A 25638-nucleotide genomic window follows, 5' to 3' on the forward strand; every position below is an offset into this window, starting at 1 on the left:
AAAAAGCTCATCATTTATGTCCAAAAATCTCCGTCTTGTTAGCACATGATCTAAGCCAGCCGGACTTCTCGTCATGAACGAGGGGAAAAAATATATTTACGTTCGTTCAAACATGTCAAACGTTGTATAGCATAAATCATTAGGGCCTTTTTTAACCAGAACATGAATAATATTCAAGGTGGACGAATGCATACTCTTTTATAACGTATTGGAACGAGGGTACCCAACATGAACTCGCGCTCCAGGTGTCTAATGGGACATCACCGTTCCATGGCTCTTGTTCGGTCAGATCTCCCTCCAGAAGACTCAAAACACTTTGTAAAGGCTGGTGACATCTAGTGGAAGCAATAGGAAGTGCCAAAATATTCCTCAGCCCCTGTGTTTTTCAATGGGATAGGTTTAAAGGTAATACAACACATCAGGTATCCACTTCCTGTCAGAAAATGTCTCAGGGTTTTGCCTGCCAAATGAGTTCTGTTATACTCACAGACACCATTCAAACAGTTTTAGAAAATTTAGGGTGTTTTCTATCCATATGTAATAAGTATATGTATATTCTAGTTACTGGGTAGGAGTGGTAACCAGATTAAATCGGGTATGTTTTTTTATCCAGCCGTGTCAATACTGCCCCCTAGCCCTAACAGGTTAATGACAACATCTGTGTATTGTAGACAACACTTATCCTGTGTGTGTGAACTGTATGTTTGTGTGTGCTTCTCCTCTCCCACACAGGAATCAATCAGTTCAACCCCATGGCGATGCAGAACGTGCAGATGTCCCAGGCGCCCATGGGGGCCCGCGCCGCCTCGCCCATGAACCACTCGCAGCAGATGAACATGAGCTCTGTCCCAGCGGTGAGACCTCCATGCTCCCTCTATGCCCCACTTAACTCTTTCCTTCCTTCTGTATCTCCTTCTCTCACTTTCTCCTCTTCTCTCTCACTTCTTCTTCCCGTCTTCCTCTCTCTCACTTCCTCTCCCCGTCTTGCTCCCTCTCTCACTTCCTCTCCCCGTCTTGCTCCCTCTCTGTTCCTCTCCCCGTCTTGCTCCCTCTCTGTTCCTCTCCCCGTCTTGCTCCCTCTCTCACTTCCTCTCCCCGTCTTGCTCCCTCTCTCACTTCCTCTCCCCGTCTTGCTCCCTCTCTCACTTCCTCTCCCCGTCTTGCTCCCTCTCTCACTTCCTCTCCCCGTCTTGCTCCCTCTCTCACTTCCTCTCCCCGTCTTGCTCCCTCTCTCTCTCTGTTTTACTAGAGTCTATAGAAAGTCTACACCTCCTTGAGTGTTTTAAACAGGGATTAAATTCGATTTTATTTCTACACGAACTACTCCACATTTTCAAAGTGAAAGAAAGTTATAAAAACTAGCTGAAAAGTAAAACTGTGGCGGGTTGTCCTCTTAACTTTTTACCTGGGCTTTGGTCCTTTCATATTTCTTTTGATCCTGACAAACTCCCCATTCCCTGCCGGTGACAAGCATACCTGTAACATGATGCTGCCCCCACAATACTTCAAAATGGAGAGGGTTTCACCCAACCCTGTAGCTTTTAATTTAGGCCAAAAAGTGTTGTCTTGCAATGTTGTTTACAGAATGGATGATTCGGAATGGATTTAACACAGGCTTCTTCTCACTTTGTCATACAGCCCAGTAATATGGAGTGAATCCAATGTTGTTGATCCCTTTGTGCTTTGAAGTATTGTGGTGTCAGCATACTTTTATGGGTAATGGTTATTATCAGCAGTGACTGGGGAGGTTGTTGGGATCAAAATAAATATGGAAGGGGCAAAGACCAGTTAAATAGTTACACTAACTCACCTCAATCTTCTGAAAACCCTGGGACAGGGTTTTGTTTTTCTATGGGACAATTACACTGATTTTTATGCAAAAGACCCACCAAAATGGCTTTCCAAGAGGGTTTGTGAGTGGTGTAGTCTGTCCTGACTTGAATCTGCTTTAAAAAAAAATCTGCGACAAGGTTTGAATATTGCTGTCCGTGTTGTAGCTTAGACCCTACTTTACATCATATGAGGTTTTTGTGTTGAGAGACAACATGGCCTTGAATACAGGGTGGGTGTCATTTCAATCGTATAAAAATAATTATTTGAATGGACCTATCCCTTCAGACCACTGCGATTTAGCTGGTACACCATTGAAATTTAAATGTAATTGACATTTTAACTCTTAATTACTACCACAAAGATTGCGGCCGGTCCACCCACCGTCGAATGTCAGCTGAAATGGTCATTCTATTCTATTATCTGTATTTCTATGATTTCAGTAGGTTTCCTATGGAAGATTGACAAGAATACTTTAAAACAACATATTCCCATTCAACATTCTCTGTGTGGACCTCCAACTGTCTTTGTGGTACCATTTTTTACATTTCAATTTGATTCCCATTTTAGTACATTTATCAGCCAAAACAAGACAACCACCCTGTATTCAAGAGCATGTTGTTTCAACCAATGGTGGGCACCACACACAAACCTCAGATAATGTAAAATAGGGTCTAAGCTACATGTGAATATGAGAGAAGAAAATCTGAGTTTAAGCGTTTTTAGGTAATTGATGTTTTAATGTTTAAGAAAATATATTATAAACACTTTTTTTAAATTATAAATAGTTTGGTAAGCTTTTAAATATCATCACTCTGAACCCTTTATCTTTTCCAGTGATGAAGACATGGATGTCTCGTCAAACCAAATATTTAGCAGATGTTATTGCTGGTGTTGTGAAATGCTTGTATGGTGGGCTATGCAAAATAGGTGAACTTTGAGCAACTTTATCTCTTGAATGTTTTGGCATTCAGGTCCAAAATGTCACTTTCTGAGCACATCTACAGTGGGCAAATATGTATGGAAGGTTTTATTAAAATTAAAAGGTGCTGTCAAAATAAATGAATTCAAATAAATGTACCCTGTCCTTGTTTCTACTGGGAAAGTGGTTGAGCATTGTATATGTCATAAATGAGTTGGGTTGGATTTTTACTGTTTATGGTTCTGTACTGTTTAATGTTTATCTACTTCTGGTTGTTGCTGCCTCTCTTCCTTCTGGTTTTTAATCAGCACACTGTTAGTTTATTATGCCTCAGGCCTTTCATAAGGAGTATTGTCTTGGTGGCGTGTGTGTTATTGTGTATCATTCAGACCTGGGTTTAAATACTTTTCTACATCTTTAAAAAAAAGTTGAGCATTTCCTTTAGCCCGCCTGGAGTAACAGGTGGGTGGGGTTTGCACTTTTGACTATTCTATTGGTTCCATTTCACCCGGCAACCTCAATTAAGCACAGCTGAAGTTGAAAAAATAATTAATTTTAAATGGTATTTGAACCCAGCTCTGATCTCATTTAGATGCGAAGTTATTCTTGGCAAGGTCTCAATGCAAGATAGAGGTTTCCTCTCTCTAATGTGTCTGTTTTTCTTCTCCTTTCCCCAGATGGGCATGTCCCCATCCAGGATGCCCCAGGTGCAAAGCATGATGGGACAGCACGCCAACAGCATGGTGGGACAGACAGCCAATCAGAGCCAGTTCATGCCCCAGAGCCAGTTCTCTCCCAACACCGCCCCTGGCGGGGGAATGATTATGAACAACCTGGGCTCCCTCGGCCAGCCGCAAGCACAGGCAGCTGTCACTCAGGTGAGGAGGGAGACTCACACAGATGGGGCTTGTGATCTGTTGCATTGATAATCTCTGCTGTTGGTTTGATCATATTTGAAGAAGCTGCTTTGTATGTGTTCATGGTTGTCAATATAAGTGTAGTGTTAGAATATGTATGTGTCTGAGTGGGTAGGTTTGTAACACTGTGAATATGTAATAGTAGATGGAGCTTTAACTGTAACTTCTGTATCCCAGCCCCCCCTGCCCCGTGCCACCCCTCCACCCAACGCCTCGGCTAACCTGCAGCAGCTCCAGCACCCCCACTCCCACCCACCCCCCCAGGCTCAGCCTTCACCGTCCTCCACCCCCACTCACGTCCCCAGCGGCGGCCTCCCCGCCCGGCCCCCCTCGAACCTGGGCATGCAGTCCCCTGCTGCCCCCTCCCAGCCGCTCACGCCCCTGCAGCATCAGCAGCCGGGGACCCCCAGCCAGACGCAGCCCAGCTCAGTGCAGCCCCCCAGCACGCCGGTAAAATACCTGCTTAGGTTCCACAACACTCTTATAGGGAGTTATCCTGACCTGGTGAACTGACGAGGAGAATTCATGGCTAGTTATATTCTTTCACTAGGGCCCAGAGTAGATGCTCTTTTTAAAGCAGCCTTTTGTTACTGTCACAGCTTTTCCACATTTAAAAAGGTCTATTGAAGGAACAGCATGCTTGGAGTGATACTAAAGCTTTATTAACACTATGGTGTTTCTTTTACATGCCAGCTCTTAATGACTTGTTGTTGTGCCAGTCAACAGTTATAGCCAGCACCCAGCCTTTGCTTTGAAGGGTTATTCTCAAATTTTCCCCCTCTAGCTGTCCCAGGCGCCAGCCAGTATAGATAACCACATGCCCACCCCAGGCTCGGTGGCAGAGGTCCACTCCCAACAGACCCCACCAGACATGGCCCAAACGGAGCACAAAGCTGAGCTCAAAGACGAGGATGACGAGGACGAGGACGACGACTGTGGCTCGGGGAAAAAGCAGCCCAGCGACTTCAAAATGGAGGTGAGGACTTAAACTTGTAGTCCTACAAGACGCTTGACCAACCAGAGCTTTCTATTTATATGTACATTATGAATGCAAGTGCTCTTGGATGGAAGTATTAAAATTCATATGAACTCATCTTGTTAATCTGGTACAGTGGCCACGTTGCCCTCCATCTTTCAAAACGTAGGGTCCTACAGATTTGTCTAAGTGCACCCTCTAAATGTATCTGCGCCCCACAGCAGGACGAAGACCCAAAAGACACCAAACCCCTCACGGTCAAGGAGGAGGAGCCAGACGGGGCGGAGCCTAAGCAGGAGCCAATGGAGACAAAGGAGGAGAAGAAGCCGGAGATTAAGAAGGAACCCAAAGAGGAGGAGGAGGAGGGCAGGGCCAACGGCACGGCAGCATCCACCTCCCCCACCCAGAACCGCAAAAAAAGTGAGGACCTGGTTTTGTGTAAAACTAGCCGGGGCCAGGAGTTTATCCAATGACTAGTAGTTTTTCCCCAGCTGGTCCTATCTTATTGCAGCTCTTCAGCCAGTTATGTCAGTCCTTGCCTTTACCCTTAGTTTATTAAGATCCCCATTAGCTACTGCAAATGTAGCATCTACTTTTCCCGGGGTCCACATGAAACGTACAAATACATGACAAAGTACAGAACCGTAATGGACAAGAACAGAAGATATTACAATAAAAAATACAAATAAAATAAGAGTTTTATATTGGAAAGACGCCAAGAGACATGCTATTTAAACACTATATTCTTATATCCATTTAATGAGATCTTTAGAGGAGAGGTGCTGTGATTCAATATGTTCTGTTTTTAAAGCTAAGAGAGCAACCTCTGGCGGCAGAGCATTCCACTATGAGACGGCTCTATGCATAACTGAGCCACACATTCAATCTGTTTTTGGTTTGGGTGCTGTGAAGAAACCCATAGTGGTGTGTGTGGTGTGGTATGTTAGTTTTGTAGTGTATGCAATAGATTATACAAGTGGTTAGGCATTTTCAACACGTTTCTTAAAAAGACTAGAAGATCATTTCTCCTCAACCATCAAAGACTATCATGCATGTTGTTGATATTTGTTCTGTGTATGCTGCTCTGAGCCAGCTGCAACTTTGCCAGGTCTTTCTTTGCTGCACTCGACCATATTACCGGACAGTAATCAAGATGAGCTGAGACCAGAGCCTGAACAACTAGGACAGTTGACCTTTGTCAAAAACACAGAGCATCTTTTTACAAGACATACCTCTCTCCCCATCTTCACAACAACTCTGTCAATATGACATGATAACTGACCCTGTGAAGACACTGAAGCGTTCTGAATGTCAGATAGAAATAGAATAAATAGAGCCTTCACGATGCCCCTTTTCCACATGACAGATTATACTTTTTGTTCTTCATGATAGATTTGTATGATGTTGTACATGATTGATTTGAATAGAGCCCTGACCGCTCTGTCCTCCCTGCAGTCTTTAAGCCAGAGGAGCTGCGCCAGGCCCTGATGCCCACACTAGAGGCCCTCTACAGACAGGACCCAGAGTCTCTGCCCTTCAGACAGCCTGTCGACCCCATGCTGCTGGGCATCCCTGTGAGTACACACACACTTCATGTACACACACTTAGATAGTCGTACACCCTGAGAGTGTCTCTCTTGATTGGTTATGCCTAGTCATGTATTGATATGAAAACAAATGACAAATTAACTCGGTACTCAATTCTTTACAGATTTCATAGATATAGCCGAGGCTCAATAAGGATTAAGGATCTCTCTCATAACCATGTCCATATCATTCTGGTCAGAGCTATCAGTGAAGCTCTCTCACAGCCACATTTCATTGATTGTCCTGAAGCTTGATAGTGAATGATAAAGCACTCTCAACCATGTTCATGTAATTTGTCTTGACACATTGCAACGCTGATTCCTGTGACTGTACTGTCAGTACCACTTAACTCTCTTCTAACCATTCCCCTCCTCCCCCCTTCAGGACTACTTTGACATAGTGAAGAAACCTATGGACCTGTCCACTATAAAGCGTAAGCTAGACACAGGTCAGTACCAGGAACCCTGGCAGTACGTGGAAGACATCTGGGTCATGTTCAACAACGCCTGGATCTACAACCGCAAGACGTCCCGCGTCTACAAGTACTGCTCCAAGCTGGCCGAGGTGTTTGAGCTGGAGATAGACCCTGTCATGGTCAGCCTGGGCTACTGCTGCGGCAGGAAGGTGAGATGATAGGAGGGAAGGAGGAGGGATGTTAGTGGGGGAAAGAGGAGTAGAGCGGGAGGTTAGTGGTGTTTGAGCTGGAGATGGACCCCGTCATGGTCAGCCTGGGCTACTGCTGCGGCAGGAAGGTGAGATGATGGGAGGGATGTTAGTGGGGGAAAGAGGAGTAGAGCAGGAGGTTAGTTGTGTTTGAGCTGGAGATAGACCCCGTTATGGTCAGCCTGGGCTACTGCTGTGGCAGGAAGGTGAGACTGAGGGAGTGGAGGAAGAGTAATGGAGGAAGGGAGACTACAAGGTTTGTGATCTAGAGAAACACTCAGCTCTAATTGTAGGTTATCGTTAGGGCCAGGAGAAACTCTGCTCTAATTGTAGGTTATCGTTAGCGCCAGGAGAAACTCGGCTCGAATTTTAGGTTATCGTTAGGACCAGGAGAAACTCTCAGCTCTAACTGTAGGTTATCGTGAGGGCCAGGAGTTACCTAAATAGGAAGAACTTGTGTCCCTTGATATGTGGGCCTGTTAGCCAGGTTTGGGCTATAGACGCCCTCAAGGTGGGAAACCATGGCACATTGCTGCTGATGACCTACAGAAAGTTTTCAGACCCCTTTTTCCACATTTTGTTACGTTACAGCCTTATTCTAAAATTGATTAAATAAATATAAATCCTTATCAATCTAAACACAACACCCTATAATTACAAAGCAAAAACAGTTTTTTATAAATGTTTGCAAATGTATACAATTTTAAAACTGAAATACCTTATTTACATAAGTATTCAAACCCTTGTCTATGAGACTTAAAATTGAGCTCCGGTGCATCCTGTTTCCATTGATCATCCTTGAGATGTTTCTACAACTTGATTGGAGTTCACCTGTGAAAAATTCAATTGATTGGACATGATTTGGATAGGCACACACCTGTCTATATAAAGTCCCACAGTTGACAGTGCACGTCAGAGCAAAAACCAAGCCATGAGGTAATTGTCCGTAGAGCTCTGAGACAGGATTGTGTCGAGGCACAGATCTGGTGAAGGGTACCGAAAAAATTCAGTGGCCTCCATCATTCTTAACTTCTCTGGGCTAGGTGGGACGTGATGTCCCACACTATTCAACAGCCAGTGAAATAGCATGGCGCGATATACAAAACAGCAAAAATCTCATAATTTTGTTTTCTCAAACAATCAACTATTTTACACCATTTTAAAGATAAGACTCTCGTTAATCTAACTACATTGTCCGATTTCAAAAAGGCTTTACGGCGAAAGCATAACATTAGATAATGTTAGGACAAACTTCACAAGAAAATCCACACAGCCATTTTCCAAGTGAGGACATGCATCACAAAAACCAGCTAAAATATTCACTAACCTTTGATCTTCATCAGATGGCACTCATAGGACTTCATGTTATACAATACATGTATGTTTTGTTCGATAAAGTTCATATTTATATCCAAAAACAGCATTTTACATTGGCGCATGATGTTCAGAAAATGTATTCCCACCAAAAATGCACATCAATTTACAAAAATACTCATCGTAAACGTTGATAAAATTTACAACAGTTATTGAAAGAATTATAGATACACTACTCCTTGACGCAAACGCTTTGTCAGATTTCAAAATAACTTTACGGAGAAAGCACATTGTTCAATATTCTGGGTACATAGCTCAGCCATCGAAGCAAGCTATACAGCTACCCGCCAAGTTCTGGCATCAACAAAACTCTGAATTAGTATTATAAATATTCTCTTACCTTTGCTGATCTTCGTCAGAATGCACTCCGAGGACTCCTACTTCCACAAGAAATGTTCTTTTTGTTCGAAATAATCCATATTTATGTCCAAATACCTCCGTTTTGTTCGTGTGTTCAGATCACTATCCAAAGGCATAATGCGCGAGCCCAGTACCAGAGACGAAAAGTCAAGTAGTTCCATTACCGGTCGTAGAAACATGTCAAACGTTGTTTACAATCAATCCTTAGTGTATTTTTAACATAAAACGTTGATAATATTCCAACCGGACAATAGCGTATTCATTCAAGAAGAAAAAGGAGGGGCGCGCTTTCGGGCTCGCTCATCACCAAGTCCTTTGTCCATAGGCAGTCCACTCATTGACTGAGCTCCTATTCTCTGCCCGGTTACAGGAGAATGATGGTAAAATTTTCTGAAGGCTGTTGACAGCCAATGGAAGCCTTAGGAAGTGCAACGTGACCCCACAGACACTGTAGTTTCGATAGGGATTCAAAAGAAGAACTACAATTCTCAGATTTCCACACTCCTGGTTGGATTTTTCTCAGGTTTTTGCTTGCCATATGAGTTCTGTTATACTCACATCATTCAAACAGTTTTAGAAACTTCAGAGTGTTTTCAATCCCAATCTACTAATAATATGCAAATATTTGACTCTGGGCCCGAGTATTAGGCCGTTTACTCTGGGCACGCTTTTCATCCGAAATCAAAAATACTGCCCCCTATACCTTGACAGGTTAAATGGAAGAAGTTTGGAACCACTAAGACTATTCCTAGAGCTGGCCGCTCAGCCAAACTAAGCAATCGGGGAAGAAGGGCCTTTGTCAGGGATGTGACCAATAACCCAATGGTCACTCTGACAGAGCTCTAGAATTCCTCTGTGGAGATGGGAGAATCAATCAATCAAATTGTTTTATTTTTTATTTTATTTTAGCCAGAAGAAAGCCCTTCTTACATCAGCTGATGTCACACAGTGCTGTACAGAAACCCAGCCTAAAACCCCAAACAGCAAGCAATGCAGGTGTAGAAGCACGGTAGCTAGGAAAAACTCCCTAGAAAGGCCAGAACCTAGGAAAAAACCTAGAGCGGAACCAGGCTATGAGGGGTGACCAGCCGTCTTCTGGCTGTGCCGGGTGGAGATTATAACAGCACATGGCCAAGATGTTCAAATATTCATAGATGACCAGCAGGGTCTAATAATAATAATCAGTGGTTGTAGAGGGTGCAACAGGTCAGCACCTCAGGAGTAAATGTCAGTTGGCTTTTCATAGCCAATCATTCGGAGTATCTCTACCGCTCCTGCTGTTTCTAGAGAGTTGAAAACAGCAGGTCTGGGACAAGGTAGCACTTCTGGTGAACAGGTCAGGGTTCCATAGCCGCAGGCAGCGCAGTTGAAACTAGAGCAGCAGCAAGGAGTCATCAGGCCATGTAGTCCTGAGGCATGGTCCTGGGGCTCAGAGAGGAGAAATACTCCAGATATAAGACTAACCCTAGCCCCCCCGACACAAACTATTGCAGCATAAATACTGGAGGCTGAGACAGGAGGGGTCGGGAGACACTGTGGCCCCGTCCGACGATACCCCCGGACAGAACCTTCCAGAAGGGCAACAATCTCTGCAGCACTCCACCAATCAGGCCTTTATGGTAGAGTGGCTAGACGGAAGCCACTCTTCAGGAAAAGGCACATGACAGCACGCTCGGAGTTTGCCAAAAGGCCTCCCAGACCATGAGAAACAAGATTCTTTGGTCTGATGATACCAGGATTGAACTCTTTGGCCTGAATGCCAAGCGTCACATCTGGCGGAAACCTGGCACCATCCCTACAGTGAAGTATGGTGGTGGCAGCATCATGCTTTGGGAGTGTTTTTTTTCAGCGGCAGGGACTGGGAGACTAGTGAGGATCGAGGCAAAGATGTATGGAGCGAAGTACAGAGATATCCGTGATGAAAACTTACTCCAGAGCACTCAGGACCTCAGACTGGGGTGAAGGTTCACCTTCCAACAGGACAACGACCCTAAGCACACAGCCAAGACAACGCAGGAGTGGCTTTAGGACAAGTCTTTGAATGTCCTTGAGTGGCCCAGCCAGAGCCCGGATTTCAATCCGTTTGAACATCTCTAGAGAGACCTGAAAATAGCTGTGCAGTGACGCACCCCATCCAACCTGACAGAGCTTGTGAGGATCTGCAGAGAAGAATGGGAGAAACTCGACAAATATAGGTGTGCCAAGCTTGTAGCGTCACCTAAGAAGACTGAAGGCTGTAATCGCTGCCAGAGGTGCTTATACAAAGTACTGAGTCAAGGGTCTGAATACTTTTGTGAATGCAAGAATGTCAACCTGTTTTTGCATTGTCATTATGGGCTAGTGTGTGTAGATTGATGAGGGGAAAAAAACATTTTAATACATTTTAGAATAACTGTAACGTAACAATGTGGAAAGGGGTCTGAATACTTTACAAATGCACTGTACTGTCATTTAAGAGGATACAATGCCCTGCAATTCTAATCAAGTTTTACTGGTCACATACACATATTTAGCAGACGTTATTGCGGGTGTAGCGAAATGCTTGTGTTCCTAGCTCCAACAATGCAATAGTATCTAACAATACACACAATCTGAAAGTAAAATAATGGAATTAAGAAATATATGAATATTAGGTAGAGCAATGTCGGAGTGGCATTGACTAAAATACAATAGAATAGAATACAGTATATACATATGAGGAGAAAAGCAGTATGTAATCATTATTTGAACTTTATTAAAGTGACTAGTGTTCCATTATTAAAGTGTCCAGTGATTCCAAGTCGATGTGGTCCCGTGTGGCTCAGTTGGTAGAGCATGGTGTTTGCAACGCCAGGGTTGTGGGTTCGATTCCCACGGGGGACCAGTACGGGAAAAAAAATATAATAATGTATGAAATGTATGCATTCACTACTGTAAGTCGCTCTGGATAAGAGCGTCTGCTAAATGACTAAAATGTAAATGTAAAATGATGTATATAGGACAGTAGCCTCTAAGGCGCAGGGTAACCGGGTGGAAGTCGGTTAGTGATGGCTATTTAACCGTCTGAAATTACACGACACGAAACATCCTTAACCCCTCCAGACGTGCATAACCATGCGCTGCTGTGTTTACTGTGTGACAGACAGCCACCTGTATGACCCCAGGTCTAGATGGTCCTTACAAAGACTGGAACACTTGACTTAACATGATGAGCCTTTTGACTCCCTGCGGCACTTGTGACACTGATACTGCTTCCCAAATGGCACATTCCCTATGTAGTGCACTATGCCCAATGGGCCCTGGTAAAAAGTAGTGTACAGCATAGGGAATAGAGTGCCCTTTGGGATGTAAGCCTGAGACTATACGTACCAGTGAAAGGGGAACTTTCAGAGGGACACTAGGTTTTAATTTGGGATCATCTGTGGACAGGACTGACCTGGCTGAATGCTAGACAGTGTAGAAGTGGATTGGAGAATCTGTGGACAGGACTGACCTGGCTGAATGCTAGACAGTGTAGAAGTGGATTGGAGAATCTGTGGACAGGACTGACCTGGCTGAATGCTAGACAGTGTAGAATTGGATTCACTAACCCTTTCTCCCTGTGTTTCTCCACAGTTTGAGTTCTCACCCCAGACCCTCTGCTGCTATGGCAAGCAGCTGTGCACCATCTCCAGAGACGGAACCTACTTCAGCTACCAGAACAGGTAAGTCCACACTTGGGGGGAGGGATGGTACATACTATATACTGGAAGTGTTACATGTTAAAAGGAGTGGAGCCTACATCGACAGGATCTTAGGTTTCCCTTCAAGCCCGATGTGCTGCAATATCAGCACCACTGCTCCCCCTGCTGTTCACAAATTGCTATTGTACTTTACTAGCCCCAAATATTGCATCCATTCCGATGCATTGCAGTTGCATGTAGTGGAGTTATTCTGAACTCAGCGCAGTGAAGCTCGTTAGGGTTAACTACTCTATCCCTTCCGGAAGCACGTTGATGCATTTTACACTGTACTTATTTACCCACATTTTAAAAAGTCATTTCAACAAAAATTGTTAAGAAAAGTTCCAAAGACGAGCAGAGGTGATCCATATGTCTGTGATGTGTTCTGGGTGCATCCCTCTCTCCCCTACATCACCAGGGCTGGCATTCACTCCAACAGTCTCCCAACTGACATGATCATATCATATGCCTAAAGCTTTATGTGGAGAAGTAGTGGAACTTAGTAGTTCAGTGAAGTGGTTATACTTAGTAGTATGGATATTCAAATGTACTAATGATTTACTTTGCTTATATTGACATTCATGTTCCTCCCATCAACATGGTTAGCGTTCCTGTGTCATTTCAGTATGCTTGTATGAGAAGATGTGTGAATGACTGTCATGACCATTCCCATGGTGACTAACCTGTGTTCTACCTTCACTCTGCCCTGTTTGCTTGTCTCTGTCCTCTGCCTTTCTGTCCTCTTGTCTCTGTCCTCTGCCTGTGTTATGCTTTGCCATTCTGACAACCATTTCCGCCACCCATTCTGCCACCCGTGTGCCGGTTTGCCAACTTTCCCTGTGCTTCTGCTACTGTGTGTGCCCGCTCCAGCTCACCCAAATATGGCCTTGTTGCCGACAGGTATCACTTCTGTGAGAAGTGCTTCAATGAGATCCAGGGCAATAGCGTCACCCTGGGAGACGACCCGGCACAGCCACAGACGTAAGTTCATGGTGGAATCTGTGGTAACATTTTTATGGCAATACATTGGAAAAACACTGGGAAACAGTACTCTGTTTGATTCAGATTAGTTCCATAGGTTGTTTTTTACCACATTCTGGAGCGAATCCTAACTTTCACTTAACTTGAATTTCCATCAATGCATGACTGAGTGAACATTTAGTTAGTGGAAGTAACCGCCATTAAGTCTCCACTGATTCCATCTTTCCCTAGTGGATATCCTTAGTCCATGATTATAAATACGGGTCCAGAAGGGGTAGACTTAGCTCATTATAGTCAAAGCTTATGGAAAAAGGGCATCTGTATTCATATGAGTGGTCTGCGTGTTGGGGGCGTTAGCTGTAGAGTATCAGAACTGATTCTAACTGGTCATCCGTTGTCTCTGTCCTCCAGTATGATATCTAAAGACCAGTTTGAAAAGAAGAAAAACGACATGTTGGATCCAGAACCGTGAGTATTGGTGTAGCTGTACCTTAACGTCTCAAACTGTTTCTGTTTGATGGGGTTTTAGCCCTTTTCATTCTGCTTTAAAGCTTCTAAATCCGTTGGCGTTGAGCCGTCATGTACAGTATGCATCACAGTACTGGCTTTATTTGGACCATTTAAAAACACTAATCAGCCACACAAGTGGATACACTGCATTTAAAATACCTGAGGATGAAAGTATTGTCCTGAGCTGAGAGATCTGTCAAACAAAGACATTAAAATGAATAACCATTGATGGTGAATAGTGTATGGGCCTTGTCTCCTGCACCTGTCCCTCGCTTTTTCCATTCGATCACTGAGCATGAGATGACCGCCCCAAGTACATGGGCAATGGTGGCTCCAAAAGTGTTTTGAATTAGGTGAAAATTATATTTGATGTAACTTCTGTTACTATCAGTCACTAATATTTACCACTACATTTCTAAAGGGTGTATACCAAGGTTCGGGGTCAATTCCATTTCAATTGTGAATTTTTATGAATTGAGGTCCTGAATTGACCCCAACTCTTGTACGTACAGTTATCAACACATTATTTTGTCTCATGCCCATATGTCAGTCAACTGTTGTATCTATTGCCCACTCTGCAGTATCTGTGAACAATAAAGTCTCTTCTTGGAGACCGAGGTGTTGGTGTACCTTCTCTGACCAGCCTTCTCTCTCTCCTTACACAGGTTTGTTGAATGTAAAGACTGTGGACGGAAGATGCACCAGATCTGTGTGCTGCATTATGATGTAATCTGGCCATCGGGGTAAGCCTCATGTACCCTGAACAGACGAACGGCCCCATGTGTCTTCTGATCACCGTTTCTGACTGTCTATTTGACACTTCCACTTTCCCTCAGCTTCATTTGCGACATCTGTCTGAAGAAGTCCGGCAAGACGAGGAAAGAGAACAAGTTCGCGGCCAAAAGTAAGTTTGAAAGTGTGTTGAATAATTGTGGCGATCCAAGTGGATCCACCATTGTAGACGTGCTGTGATATGTATGTGTAATGGAAGTTATTTCAGTAACTCGTGATGAGGATGTGAGTTTTGATATGTATATGCATCTGTATAACCTGTAGGACAACTAAAGTATTTGATGGTATCTGTCTCGCAGGGCTACAGACGACGAGGTTGGGCATGTACATCGAGGACCGGGTGAATAAGTACTTGAAGAGGCAGAACCACCCTGAGGCCGGGGAGGTGTTTGTACGGGTGGTGGCTAGCTCCGACAAAAATGTTGAGATCAAACCTGGCATGAAATCTAGGTAAGGAAGACTGCAGCTGGTCCAACAGTGAAATGGCCCCTTATCAATACGTTTTAAACCAGTTTATTGGACATGATGTTGAAAGATGTTCATTGAGGATTATTCTAATAAAGTTGTCTTCCAAGAGTTGCTCATCTTCAGTTTGCTCCTTTGTTCATGCACCTTGGTTGGAAAGCGATGGCGCGGTAGTGTTCTTGATAGTGCTGAGGAGATTCTGTGGTAGAAGGCGTCTACACCGTTAATGATGAGTGATGTTCCATGTGGATGTGGAGATTTCTCCCTTACTAGTAAAAGCACTATATAAATGTTTAATTCACTAATTCATTGATTACCTGTGTTTGTCTCCCCAGGTTTGTGGACTCGGGTGAAATGCAGGAGACCTTCCCTTACAGAACCAAAGCACTTTTTGCATTTGAGGAGATTGACGGTGTGGACGTGTGTTTCTTCGGTATGCATGTCCAGGAGTACGGTTCCGAGTGCGCCTTCCCCAACACCAGGTAAACACTTTATAACGTAGTAATAACACAACATAATACACTCCTTCCCAACACCAGGTAAACACTTTATAACGTAGTAATAACACAACATAATACACTTCTTCCCAACACCAGGTAAACACTTTATAACGTAGTAATAACACAACATAATACACTTCTTCCCAACACCAGGTAAACACTTTATAACGTAGTAATAACACAACATAATACACTTCTCCCCAACACCAGGTAAACACTTTATAACGTAGTAATAACACAACATAATACACTCCTTCCCAACACCAGGTAAACACTTTATAACGTAGTAATAACACAACATAATACACTCCTTCCCAACACCAGGTAAACACTTTATAACGTAGTAATAACACAACATAATACACTCCTTCCCAACACCAGGTAAACACTTTATAACGTAGTAATAACACAACATAATACACTCCTTCCCAACACCAGGTAAACACTTTATAACGTAGTAATAACACAACATAATACACTTCTTCCCAACACCAGGTAAACACTTTATAACGTAGTAATAACACAACATAATACACTTCTTCACAACACCAGGTAAACACTTTATAACGTAGTAATAACACAACATAATACACTCCTTCCCAACACCAGGTAAACACTTTATAACGTAGTAATAACACAACATAATACACTTCTTAAAATACACTTAACAGTAATACGCTCGTTCCCAACACCAGGTAACTAACACTTCAGAACGAGGATGACGATATAAACTCAGCAAAAAAAGAAACGTCCTCACACTGTCAACTGTGTTTATTTTCAGCAAACTTAACATGTGTAAATATTTGTATGAACATAACAAGATTCAACAACAAACATAAACTGAACAAGTTCCACAGACATGTGACTAACAGAAATGGAATAATGTGTCCCTGAACAAAGGCGTGGTCAAAATCAAAGTAACAGTCAATATCTGGTGTGGCCACCAGCTGCATTAAGTACTGCAGTGCATCTCCTTCTCATAGACTGCACCAGATTTGCCCGTTCTTGCTGTGAGATGTTACCCCACTCTTCCACCAAGGCACCTGCAAGGACCCAGACATTTCTGGGGGGAAACGGCCCTAGCCCTCCCCCTCCGATCCAACAGGTCCCAGATGTGCTCAATGGGATTGAGATCCGGGCTCTTCGCTGGCCATGGCAGAACACTGACATTCCTGTCTTGCAGGAAATCACGCACAGAACGAGCAGTATGGCTGGTGGCATTGTCATGCTGGAGGGTCAAGTCAGGAGGATGTCTTCCCTGTAACGCACAGAGTTTGCCTGCAATGACAACAAGCTCAGTCCGATGGTGCTGTGACACACCGCCCCAGACTTTGACGGACCCTCCACCTCCAAATCGATCCCGCTCCAGAGTACAGGCCTCAGTGTAACGCTCATTCCTTCGATGATAAACCAAATCCGACCATCACCCCTGGTGAGACAAAAACGCGAATCGTCAGTGAAGAGCACTTTTTGCCAGTCCTGTCTGGTCCAGCGACGGTGGGTTTGTGCCCATAGGCGACGTTGTTGCCGGTGATGTCTGGCGAAGACCTGCCTTACAGCAGGCCTACAAGCCCTCAGTCCAGCCTCTCTCAGCCTATTGCGGACAGTCTGAGCACTGATGGAGGGATTGTGCGTTCCTGGTGTAACTCGGGCAGTTGTTGCCATCCTGTACCTGTCCTGCAGGTGTGATGATCAGATGTACCAATCCTGTGCAGGTGTTGTTACATGTGGTCTGCCACTGCGAGGACGATCAGCTGTCCGTCCTGTCTCCCTGTAGCGCTGTCTTAGGCGTCTCACAGTACAGACATTGCAATTTATTGCCCTGGCCACATCTGCAGTCCTCATTCCTGCTTGCAGCATGCCTAAGGCACATTCATGCAGATTTCTTTTGGTGTTTTTCAGAGTCAGTAGAAAGGCCTCTTTAGTGTCCTAAGTTTTCTTAACTGTGACCTTAATTGCCTACCGTCTGTAAGCTGTTAGTGTCTTAACGACCGTTCCACAGGTGCATGTTCATTAATTGTTTATGGTTCACTGAACAAGCATGGGAAACTGTTTAAACCATTTACAATGAAGATCTGTGAAGTTATTGGATTTTTACTAATTATCTTTGAAAGACAGGGTCCTGAAAAAGGGAAGTTTATTTTTTGCCGAGTTTATGTAGTATTATTTTAAAGAGCAGCGTAATGTACTCTTCTGACAGTATCCTACATACTGGAGTATTGGAAGACTTAAGAGTGTAAGGCTTGAGATTCTATGCAAGGTGGGCCAGCTTAACTATAGTTGTCAGTGTAAAACACCTAGTTAACCAGCTTAGCTATAGTTACTTAGTGTAGAATAAAAATTAAGTGGTTGAAGTGTTTCCATTACCCATTTAGGCAAATTGCACATTAGGCCTAATAAATTGGTGACAGCCTGAAGCCTTATGCCCTCCCACATATCTGTTTCATGTCTCAGCTAGCCCTCAAAACCCAGCATGGATAGAATGCAATAATTGACAAATATTTGCCATATTCTAATAATTCTCATGCCAACGTATCACCAGGGTGAAACTTGGACTCCTGTAGATCTGAAATAATTGGATGGTGAAACTTTCCAGCCAACCAGAAAAGCAATTCAGGCATTGTTGAAAGTCAGGACAATCTTTAGTTGCATTTTTTTTATTTTGGAAGCAGTAGGCATTTATTGTTAAATGTAGAGTGGAGCTTTAGTTATGTGATGACATCACGTGCCCCGCGTACTTTCAAAATAATTTGTCAATCATAATTTATTAAACGGTTTTCATCATTTGCCGCAATAAATAACGTTTAACAAAATAAATAATCCACCCCTGTCGACAACATTTTGATACGTTCCATCTTTAGAAAACGTATCCTGTATCTGCGGTTTCCATTACACATTCCGCAAAGTTTTTTTGGTTGCAACATTTATTTTGTTGAATAAACCAAGAGTCAATGGAAACCTGCCTAGTGATGCACCTGGTTAACCAGGTGAGCTATAGTTGTCAGTGTAACACACCTAGTTAACCAGGTTAGCTATAGTTGTCAGTGTAACACACCTAGTTAACCAGGTTAGCTATAGTTGTCAGTGTAACACACCTGGTTAACCAGGTTAGCTATAGTTGTCAGTGTAACACACCTGGTTAACCAGGTTAGCTATAGTTGTCAGTGTAACACACCTGGTTAACCAGGTTAGCTATAGTTGTCAGTGTAACACACCTGGTTAACCAGGTTAGCTATAGTTGTCAGTGTAACACCTGGTGTTTCTCCTTCTCTCCAGACGGGTTTACATATCGTATCTGGACAGTATTCACTTCTTCAAGCCCCGGGCGTTGAGAACGGCAGTCTACCATGAGATCTTGATAGGGTACCTGGAGTACGTCAAGAAACTGGGGTAGGTTTTCAATACCGGTGACAACACTCCCATTCAATCATCACACTGCTTTTCCAGGCTGGTTTCCTGTACACAGATTAAGCCTAGTCCTGGACTAAAAAGCTTTTTCAGTGGAGAATATTCCATTGAACATGCTTCTTAGTCCAGGACTAGGCTGAATGTATGTCTGGAAAACGGTTCGTGTGAGTCCAGGCAGGTTTAGGAATAGATAAATCTTGCATACTCATTTTGAAATAATTTCTTAACAAAGAATATTCCCAAGATATTTGTCTCCGTACCTTGAAATACTTGACGTTGAACCTAAAAGCTGTCTTCTCCATCCCTGGTCCCGTGCAGCTACGTGTATGGTCATATCTGGGCGTGCCCCCCCAGTGAAGGGGACGACTACATCTTCCATTGCCACCCGCAGGACCAGAAGATCCCCAAGCCCAAGAGGCTGCAGGAGTGGTACAGGAAGATGCTGGAGAAGGCCTACGCAGAGAGGATCCTCCATGATTTCAAGGTGAGACATGAAGGGGACCCTGGCTGTGTTCATTAGGCACCAAACAGAAGGAAAAGGATTGGAACTCGGAGGGACTCGTCTGGAATTTGTACAATAAGAAATGGTATTTTTAAGTGGTTTCTATCATGGGCCCATTCTTTTCTTATTAAATGCTGTTTTGAGTGTGGCATTATCCCACACCATCAGCCCCATCTGTATAGTCCAAGTAACAGACGTCATTGCTCTGTCTTCTCCAGGACATCTTCAAGCAGGCCACGGAGGACCGTATTACCAGTGCCAACGAGATGCCCTACTTCGAAGGCGACTTCTGGCCCAACGTGCTGGAGGAAAGCATTAAGGAGCTGGAGCAGGAGGAGGAGGAGAGGAAGAAGGAAGAGAACGTGGCGTCCTGCGAGACCCCGGAGGTAAGATGGAGTACTGACAGGGACTGCTTTGTACGATGGAGGGGTGGATCCAATCCGACCCCTAGACACCATGTCCTATGAATTTGTAGAGGTCTCAGAGGATTTCATTGGTATAAGCAGTACTGTGAAAACGTCTACCTATCAGAGGAGAGGACAGATGATGGTTTCTGTCCTCCTGTCTTTCGACAGCCACTTGGTCAAAGCATGTCACCGACCTATTTTATTTTTTTTGCCATTAATTTATGTCAATGTGTCCTCCATCGCCTCTGTTAACAGCGCTTTGTCTCCCCCCCCCCTCTCTCTCAGCACACTGCTGACAGCAAAAACGCCAAGAAGAAGAACAACAAGAAGACCAATAAAAACAAGAGCAGCGTGAGCCGAGCCAATAAGAAGAAGCCTGGCATGCCCAATGTAGCCAATGACCTGTCCCAGAAGCTCTACTCCACCCTGGAGAAACACAAGGAGGTAGATGTCACTCACTCCACCCACTCATATAACACTGCTGTTGTGTTCTGTTGATAATCTGTTGTTGTAGTGGGGGAAATACACTGTAAAGCCCCGTTACCTTCCTCATCTCTCACTCCTTTAGTTCAGTTGATCACAGTTTTGTAAGGACTTCTGTGGTCACAGTATCTGTAGAGGCTCTGATCCAACACTAACATAACACTTAGAATGAAGCAATGCATTGAACTTGCATTCTAACTGGTCTAGTGTGGATATTGAAACACAACCACTTCTAGCTTGTGATTTCCTGTCCTCTCTTTTGTCTGATAATCTGACCCATGTCTCCCTCTCTCTACCTCCCTCTCCACCCTCTCCCTCAGGTGTTCTTTGTGATCCACCTGCACGCGGGACCCTCGGTCAACACCCTCCCCCCCATCATGGATCCAGACCCCCTGCTGACCTGCGACCTGATGGACGGCCGCGACGCCTTCCTCACCCTGGCCCGGGACAAGCACTGGGAGTTCAGCTCTCTGCGGAGGTGCAAGTGGAGCACAATGTGTATGTTGGTGGAGCTGCACAACCAGGGTCAGGACCGCTTCGTCTACACCTGCAACGAGTGTAAACACCACGTGGAGACGCGCTGGCATTGCACCGTCTGCGAGGTAAGCCAGGGGGCGATAGTGCCGATTCATCACACGTACACCAACACACGCTCTGACAGCATGTAATACATGGATATTGTCAATTCACTTTTTTTAACTGAAAGCAAAGAATGTACTTTATTGTTTATTTCACTTTAAAATTGTGCATTTTGGAAGTATATTACTTTTTGCTGTTTTTAGACATTGTTATAGTATACTTTGTCACACATCACACTTGTATGATGTTAATAATTCACTCTAAAAATGTTAACTTAGAGCATCATTTATTATTTATTCAAAGTATATGTTAACGTTGGGGCGGGTATTATGCAAATTAGACAGTGTAGGAATTCTGGGGAAACATGCTCTTGCAAGATAATCGATAAATTATTTTAAAGGTCTAATGCAGCTGTTTTTATCTCTATCAAATCATTTCTGGGTAACAATTAATTACCTTAATGTGATTGTTTCAATATGGTCCAAAAAAAGAAGCTTAGCACAGAGACATTTCTCAAGGAAGAATTTAGGACTGTCTGGGAGTGGCTTGAGTGGCGAGGGTAAAACTGAAAATTAGCTGTTATTGGCAGAGGTTTGGAACGCTTTTTCTTATTGATCTATTAACTAATTTACCGCCTGGTTATGTCACCTTGGAAGGCCAAAACTCCATCCAACCAAAACAGGCAGAAATTTCAGGTGGTCATACCAAACCGCTCTTACACTAAAAGGGGCGTTATCCTAATTTTAAATATTTCACAGTATTATTCCAACCTCATAATGTGGAAATGCATAAAACACAGGAAAATCACATTTTTGACTGCGCTGGACCTTAAATACATTTTGTAATTAAATGTCATCACATTTGTAACAAGTTGGTGCAGGTATGTGTGTGTGCGGGGCTGGGAGTGTGTAACCATAGAAACATTATTATGAGTGTAACCGTGATATGTGGTGTTTTCTCTCTCGCAGGACTTTGACCTATGCATCAACTGCTACGCTGCCAAGGGCCACGAGCACAAGATGGTTAAGTGGGGCCTCGGGCTGGACGACGACAGCAACGGAGCGGGCGGTGCCGGGGGCGAGGCCTCCCAGAGTCCCCAAGAATCCCGTCGCCTCTCCATCCAACGCTGCATCCAGTCCCTGGTCCACGCCTGTCAGTGCCGCAACGCCAACTGCTCACTGCCCTCATGCCAGAAGATGAAGCGCGTGGTGCAGCACACCAAAGGTTGCAAGCGCAAGACCAACGGTGGCTGCCCCGTGTGCAAGCAGCTCATCGCCCTGTGCTGCTACCACGCCAAACACTGCCAGGAGAACAAGTGTCCCGTGCCCTTCTGTCTGAACATAAAGCACAAGCTGAGGCAGCAGCAGCTCCAGCACCGCTTACAACAGGCTCAGATGATGAGGAGAAGAATGGCGACTATGGCCGGGCGGGGCATGGCACCTCAGAGCCTGCCGTCGCCACCTACCTCAGCCACCCCCGGCACCCCCACCTCGGGCGGACAGACCCCCAGCACGCCCACCCACACCCCCCAGCCCTCCTTACCCATCAGCCAGCCCCAGCAGCAGCCGCCCCCCAACGTGACAGCCGGCATGGCCCAACAACAACCCGGCTTTCCCAACAACGGGCGCACCAGCCAGCCGCCAACGCCGGTTCCACAAGGGGGAAAGCCAGGGCCCCAGTCTTCCCCCCTACATCAGGTGCAGTCGCCCCTGCCCAACATGCCCCCCCAACAACAACAACAACAGATTCCCCCAACAACAACCGCCCCCGCTGGCCGCTATGAAGATGGCCCGGCACATAGAGATGGTGGCCAAGGCCAAGCAGCAGCAGCAGCAACAACAGAACTACAACATGAACATGCCCAACGGTGTGCCCATCAACCACCCCCGCATGGTGGGGCCTATGCAAGGCCAGATGGGGCCAGGGCAGATGCAGCAAATGATGGGGCCCCGGGGCCCCCAAGTGATGCAGGCCATGCAGCAGGGCCAGTGGGGCCCCCAGGGGGGGATGCTGCAGAACCCCCTCCAGAACCCCCAAGCAGTCCAACAACAGCAGCAAGGCCTACCCCAGCAAGGTGGCCCCATGGCCCCCCAACAGGCTCAGGGAAACTCCACTCAGTTGATGCAGCAGCGGCCCATGATGCAGCAGCAGCCCGGCCTTCAGATGCCCGGTGGGGTCCACATGCCCCCCCAGGGTCCCCCTCAGCAGCAGGGCATGACGCCCCAGCAACAAGGGGGCATGCCCCGGGGCATCCCGGGAAACATCGCCCCCAATGCCCTGCAGGACCTCCTGAGGACCCTCAAGTCGCCCAGCTCTCCCCAGCAGCAGCAGCAGGTGCTCAACATCCTCAAGTCCAACCCCCACCTCATGGCCGCCTTCATCAAGCAGCGCACGGCCAAGTACCAGGCAAGCCAACTACCGGGCCAGCAGCAGCAGCAGAACCCCCAACAACAACAGCAGCAGAACCCCCAGGCAATCCTGGGAGGCCAGGCTGGGATGCAGGCCATGGCTGCTGCCATGCAGGCTGGGGCGGTGCAGCAGAGGCCGGGCGTCGGCATGTCCCCCCAGCAGCAGCAGTCTGGCCCTCAGCAGGTTGGTGGCCCCCAGGGTATGGCCGCCATGGGCCCACAGGGACAACAGCTGATGAACACCACCGCACACCACGGCAACCCCCAGCTCTACCGCAGGCAGCTGCTCCGGATGCAACAGATGCAGCAGCAGCAACAACAACAGCAAGGAGCCATGCCCCAGGGCCTTCCAGGCCAGTTCCCCCAGCAGCAGGGAGGAGCAGCCAGCTACTCCCAGCTCCGCATGCAGCAGCAGAGGGCCATGCAGCTCCCCCCCATGGCCCAGATGGGGCAGCCCGGCATGGACGGGCCCCAGGCCCAAAACCTCCTCCAGCAGAGGATGCTCCAGCAGCAACAACAGATGCTGAAGCAGCAGATGGGCTCTCCAGCCCAGGCCAACTCCATGAGCCCCCAGCCCCACATGCTTCAAGGACAACCCCAGGGAGGAGCTCACCTGCCTGGCCAGGCAATGGGCAACGCCCTGGGCAACCAGGTTAGGTCTCCAGCCCCGGTGCAGTCGCCCCACCCTCCTTCACAGCAGCCCCCACATTCCAGCCCCTCCCCCCGGATACAGCCCCATCCCTCACCCCAGCACGGCAACCTCCACTCCGGCTCACCCCACCCCAGTCTGGGCGGCCTTATGCCAGGCTCCATGGACCAGGGACACATGGGCACGCCCGAGCAGAGCGCCATGCTCCCGCAGCTTAACACGCCCAGCCGTGGCAGGCTTAGCAATGACTTGAATATGGTGGGCGACACCACAGGGGACACACTCGAGAAGTTTGTTGAAGGATTGTAGCATTTTGTGACGAGACTTGTTTGGTTTTCTCGGTTTTCCACAAACAACTTTTTGTACTGACTGCTATGTAAAGAGATGAGGCCTAAGGACTGTGAACCTTTCCTTAAACCAAGGGACAGCTATTTCTTCCAACAAAACGGAGGGATTTGAATAATTATTGCTGTTTAAAGAGGAGAATGGGGGGGAGGAAACACATATTTTGGGGTTCAGACCAGCCATGAAAATAATTTTGTTTTAATTTGTATTATTTTTTTATGTCTCTGGTATGGACTTTTTTTTATGACACCTTCTCAAAACAAGTCTTTCATTTTATTTTTCAATGTTTTTATTTTGTACCTTTGCAAAAAAAATCATAGCGTTTTTGTGTTAAAGATTGTAAAATAATTTTGTCTGAACTTTTTGTGCCAGGTTTTGCATCTTTGCTCCCTCTTCATTCCTGGCTAATTTATTATTGTAATGTAACATTTTTCAAAAAGGGCACATGCCTTTAGGTGAGACTTATTTTCTTTCCATACTGCAGAAGAGTCCTTGTGGGATATTAACGTATTTGTATAGAGCTAGGAACTATCGCACACCCAAACACCACATTCAGGTGTGAACAACTGACTCTCACAAATGCTCCTTCATCCACAGCTGCCGGAATGTTCGTTTTCTACTGGCTTGGAACCAGTATTTCTGTCGTCCAGATGTTGGACATCTTTGTTGCTATGTTTATTGATTCCCCCCCCCCCCCCCCCGAGCTTAACTGTGGCGGGGGAGTGTACCTTTTGGACTGCTTGCTGATTTGTGATTGAAGAGCATTCTGTGCATCTTTTTTTCCTCTTGCATTAAACTTGAATTGAGGTGAAACTGTTCACTGTTGTAAATCATGCAGGTTGACAATGTAAATATGCAGAAAAAGAATGAATCACTGTACAAACTGGTTAAAAATGACTCATTTCGTACTTATATACCATATTGTTAAATAAACTGTGTGCAAACAGACAATGGTGTTTTGTATATTTTACATGTATTGTGTGCATGGCGATGGTGCAACTTTCTGTACTTCAGCATCATGTAATGGTTTACCAAAAGATGACTTGATTACTTACAGCAAAATGTGCCATATTGGTGGTTGCAGACATACTGTAGAATAATTGATTGCTGCACAGTTAACCCCTAACAGTATACACAACAATGACCTTCAATCAAAGGTAAATATTGGGACGTTTGGAATTGACAACTTTAAACATGTATGCCTTTTACTGTCTTGCATTGTAGATTTGTCTTAATGCAAAAGTAGCTTATGCTGGGAATGGGGTTTTTCATTTGCACC

The 25638-nt window shown here is 45.4% G+C and overlaps 1 protein-coding gene and 1 non-coding gene across 2 annotated transcripts in view; both read left to right on the forward strand.

Annotated features, from left to right (window-relative positions):
• Nucleotides 1-25310, forward strand: part of LOC106606488 (CREB-binding protein) — an 82292-nt gene extending 56982 nt beyond the window's left edge. Inside the window, 21 exon segments of the mRNA XM_045719878.2 lie at nucleotides 733-854; nucleotides 3430-3630; nucleotides 3847-4119; nucleotides 4454-4645; nucleotides 4867-5065; nucleotides 6101-6219; nucleotides 6617-6856; nucleotides 12224-12312; nucleotides 13201-13311; nucleotides 13723-13779; nucleotides 14487-14564; nucleotides 14658-14725; nucleotides 14913-15063; nucleotides 15414-15560; nucleotides 18855-18968; nucleotides 19305-19470; nucleotides 19707-19874; nucleotides 20181-20339; nucleotides 20699-20980; nucleotides 21926-22702; nucleotides 22704-25310. Coding sequence (XP_045575834.2) covers nucleotides 733-854; nucleotides 3430-3630; nucleotides 3847-4119; nucleotides 4454-4645; nucleotides 4867-5065; nucleotides 6101-6219; nucleotides 6617-6856; nucleotides 12224-12312; nucleotides 13201-13311; nucleotides 13723-13779; nucleotides 14487-14564; nucleotides 14658-14725; nucleotides 14913-15063; nucleotides 15414-15560; nucleotides 18855-18968; nucleotides 19305-19470; nucleotides 19707-19874; nucleotides 20181-20339; nucleotides 20699-20980; nucleotides 21926-22702; nucleotides 22704-24323 — 5333 coding nt within the window. The 3' untranslated portion in view covers nucleotides 24324-25310.
• Nucleotides 11417-11492, forward strand: trnaa-ugc (transfer RNA alanine (anticodon UGC)). Its single transcript has one exon. It is a non-coding gene; the product is annotated as a tRNA-Ala (tRNA).
• Nucleotides 25311-25638: the final 328 nt, after the last annotated feature.

This window comes from Salmo salar, chromosome 06 (genome assembly GCF_965601325.2).
Source record: "Salmo salar chromosome 06, fSalSal1, whole genome shotgun sequence".
Classification (NCBI taxonomy): Eukaryota; Metazoa; Chordata; class Actinopteri; order Salmoniformes; family Salmonidae; genus Salmo; species Salmo salar.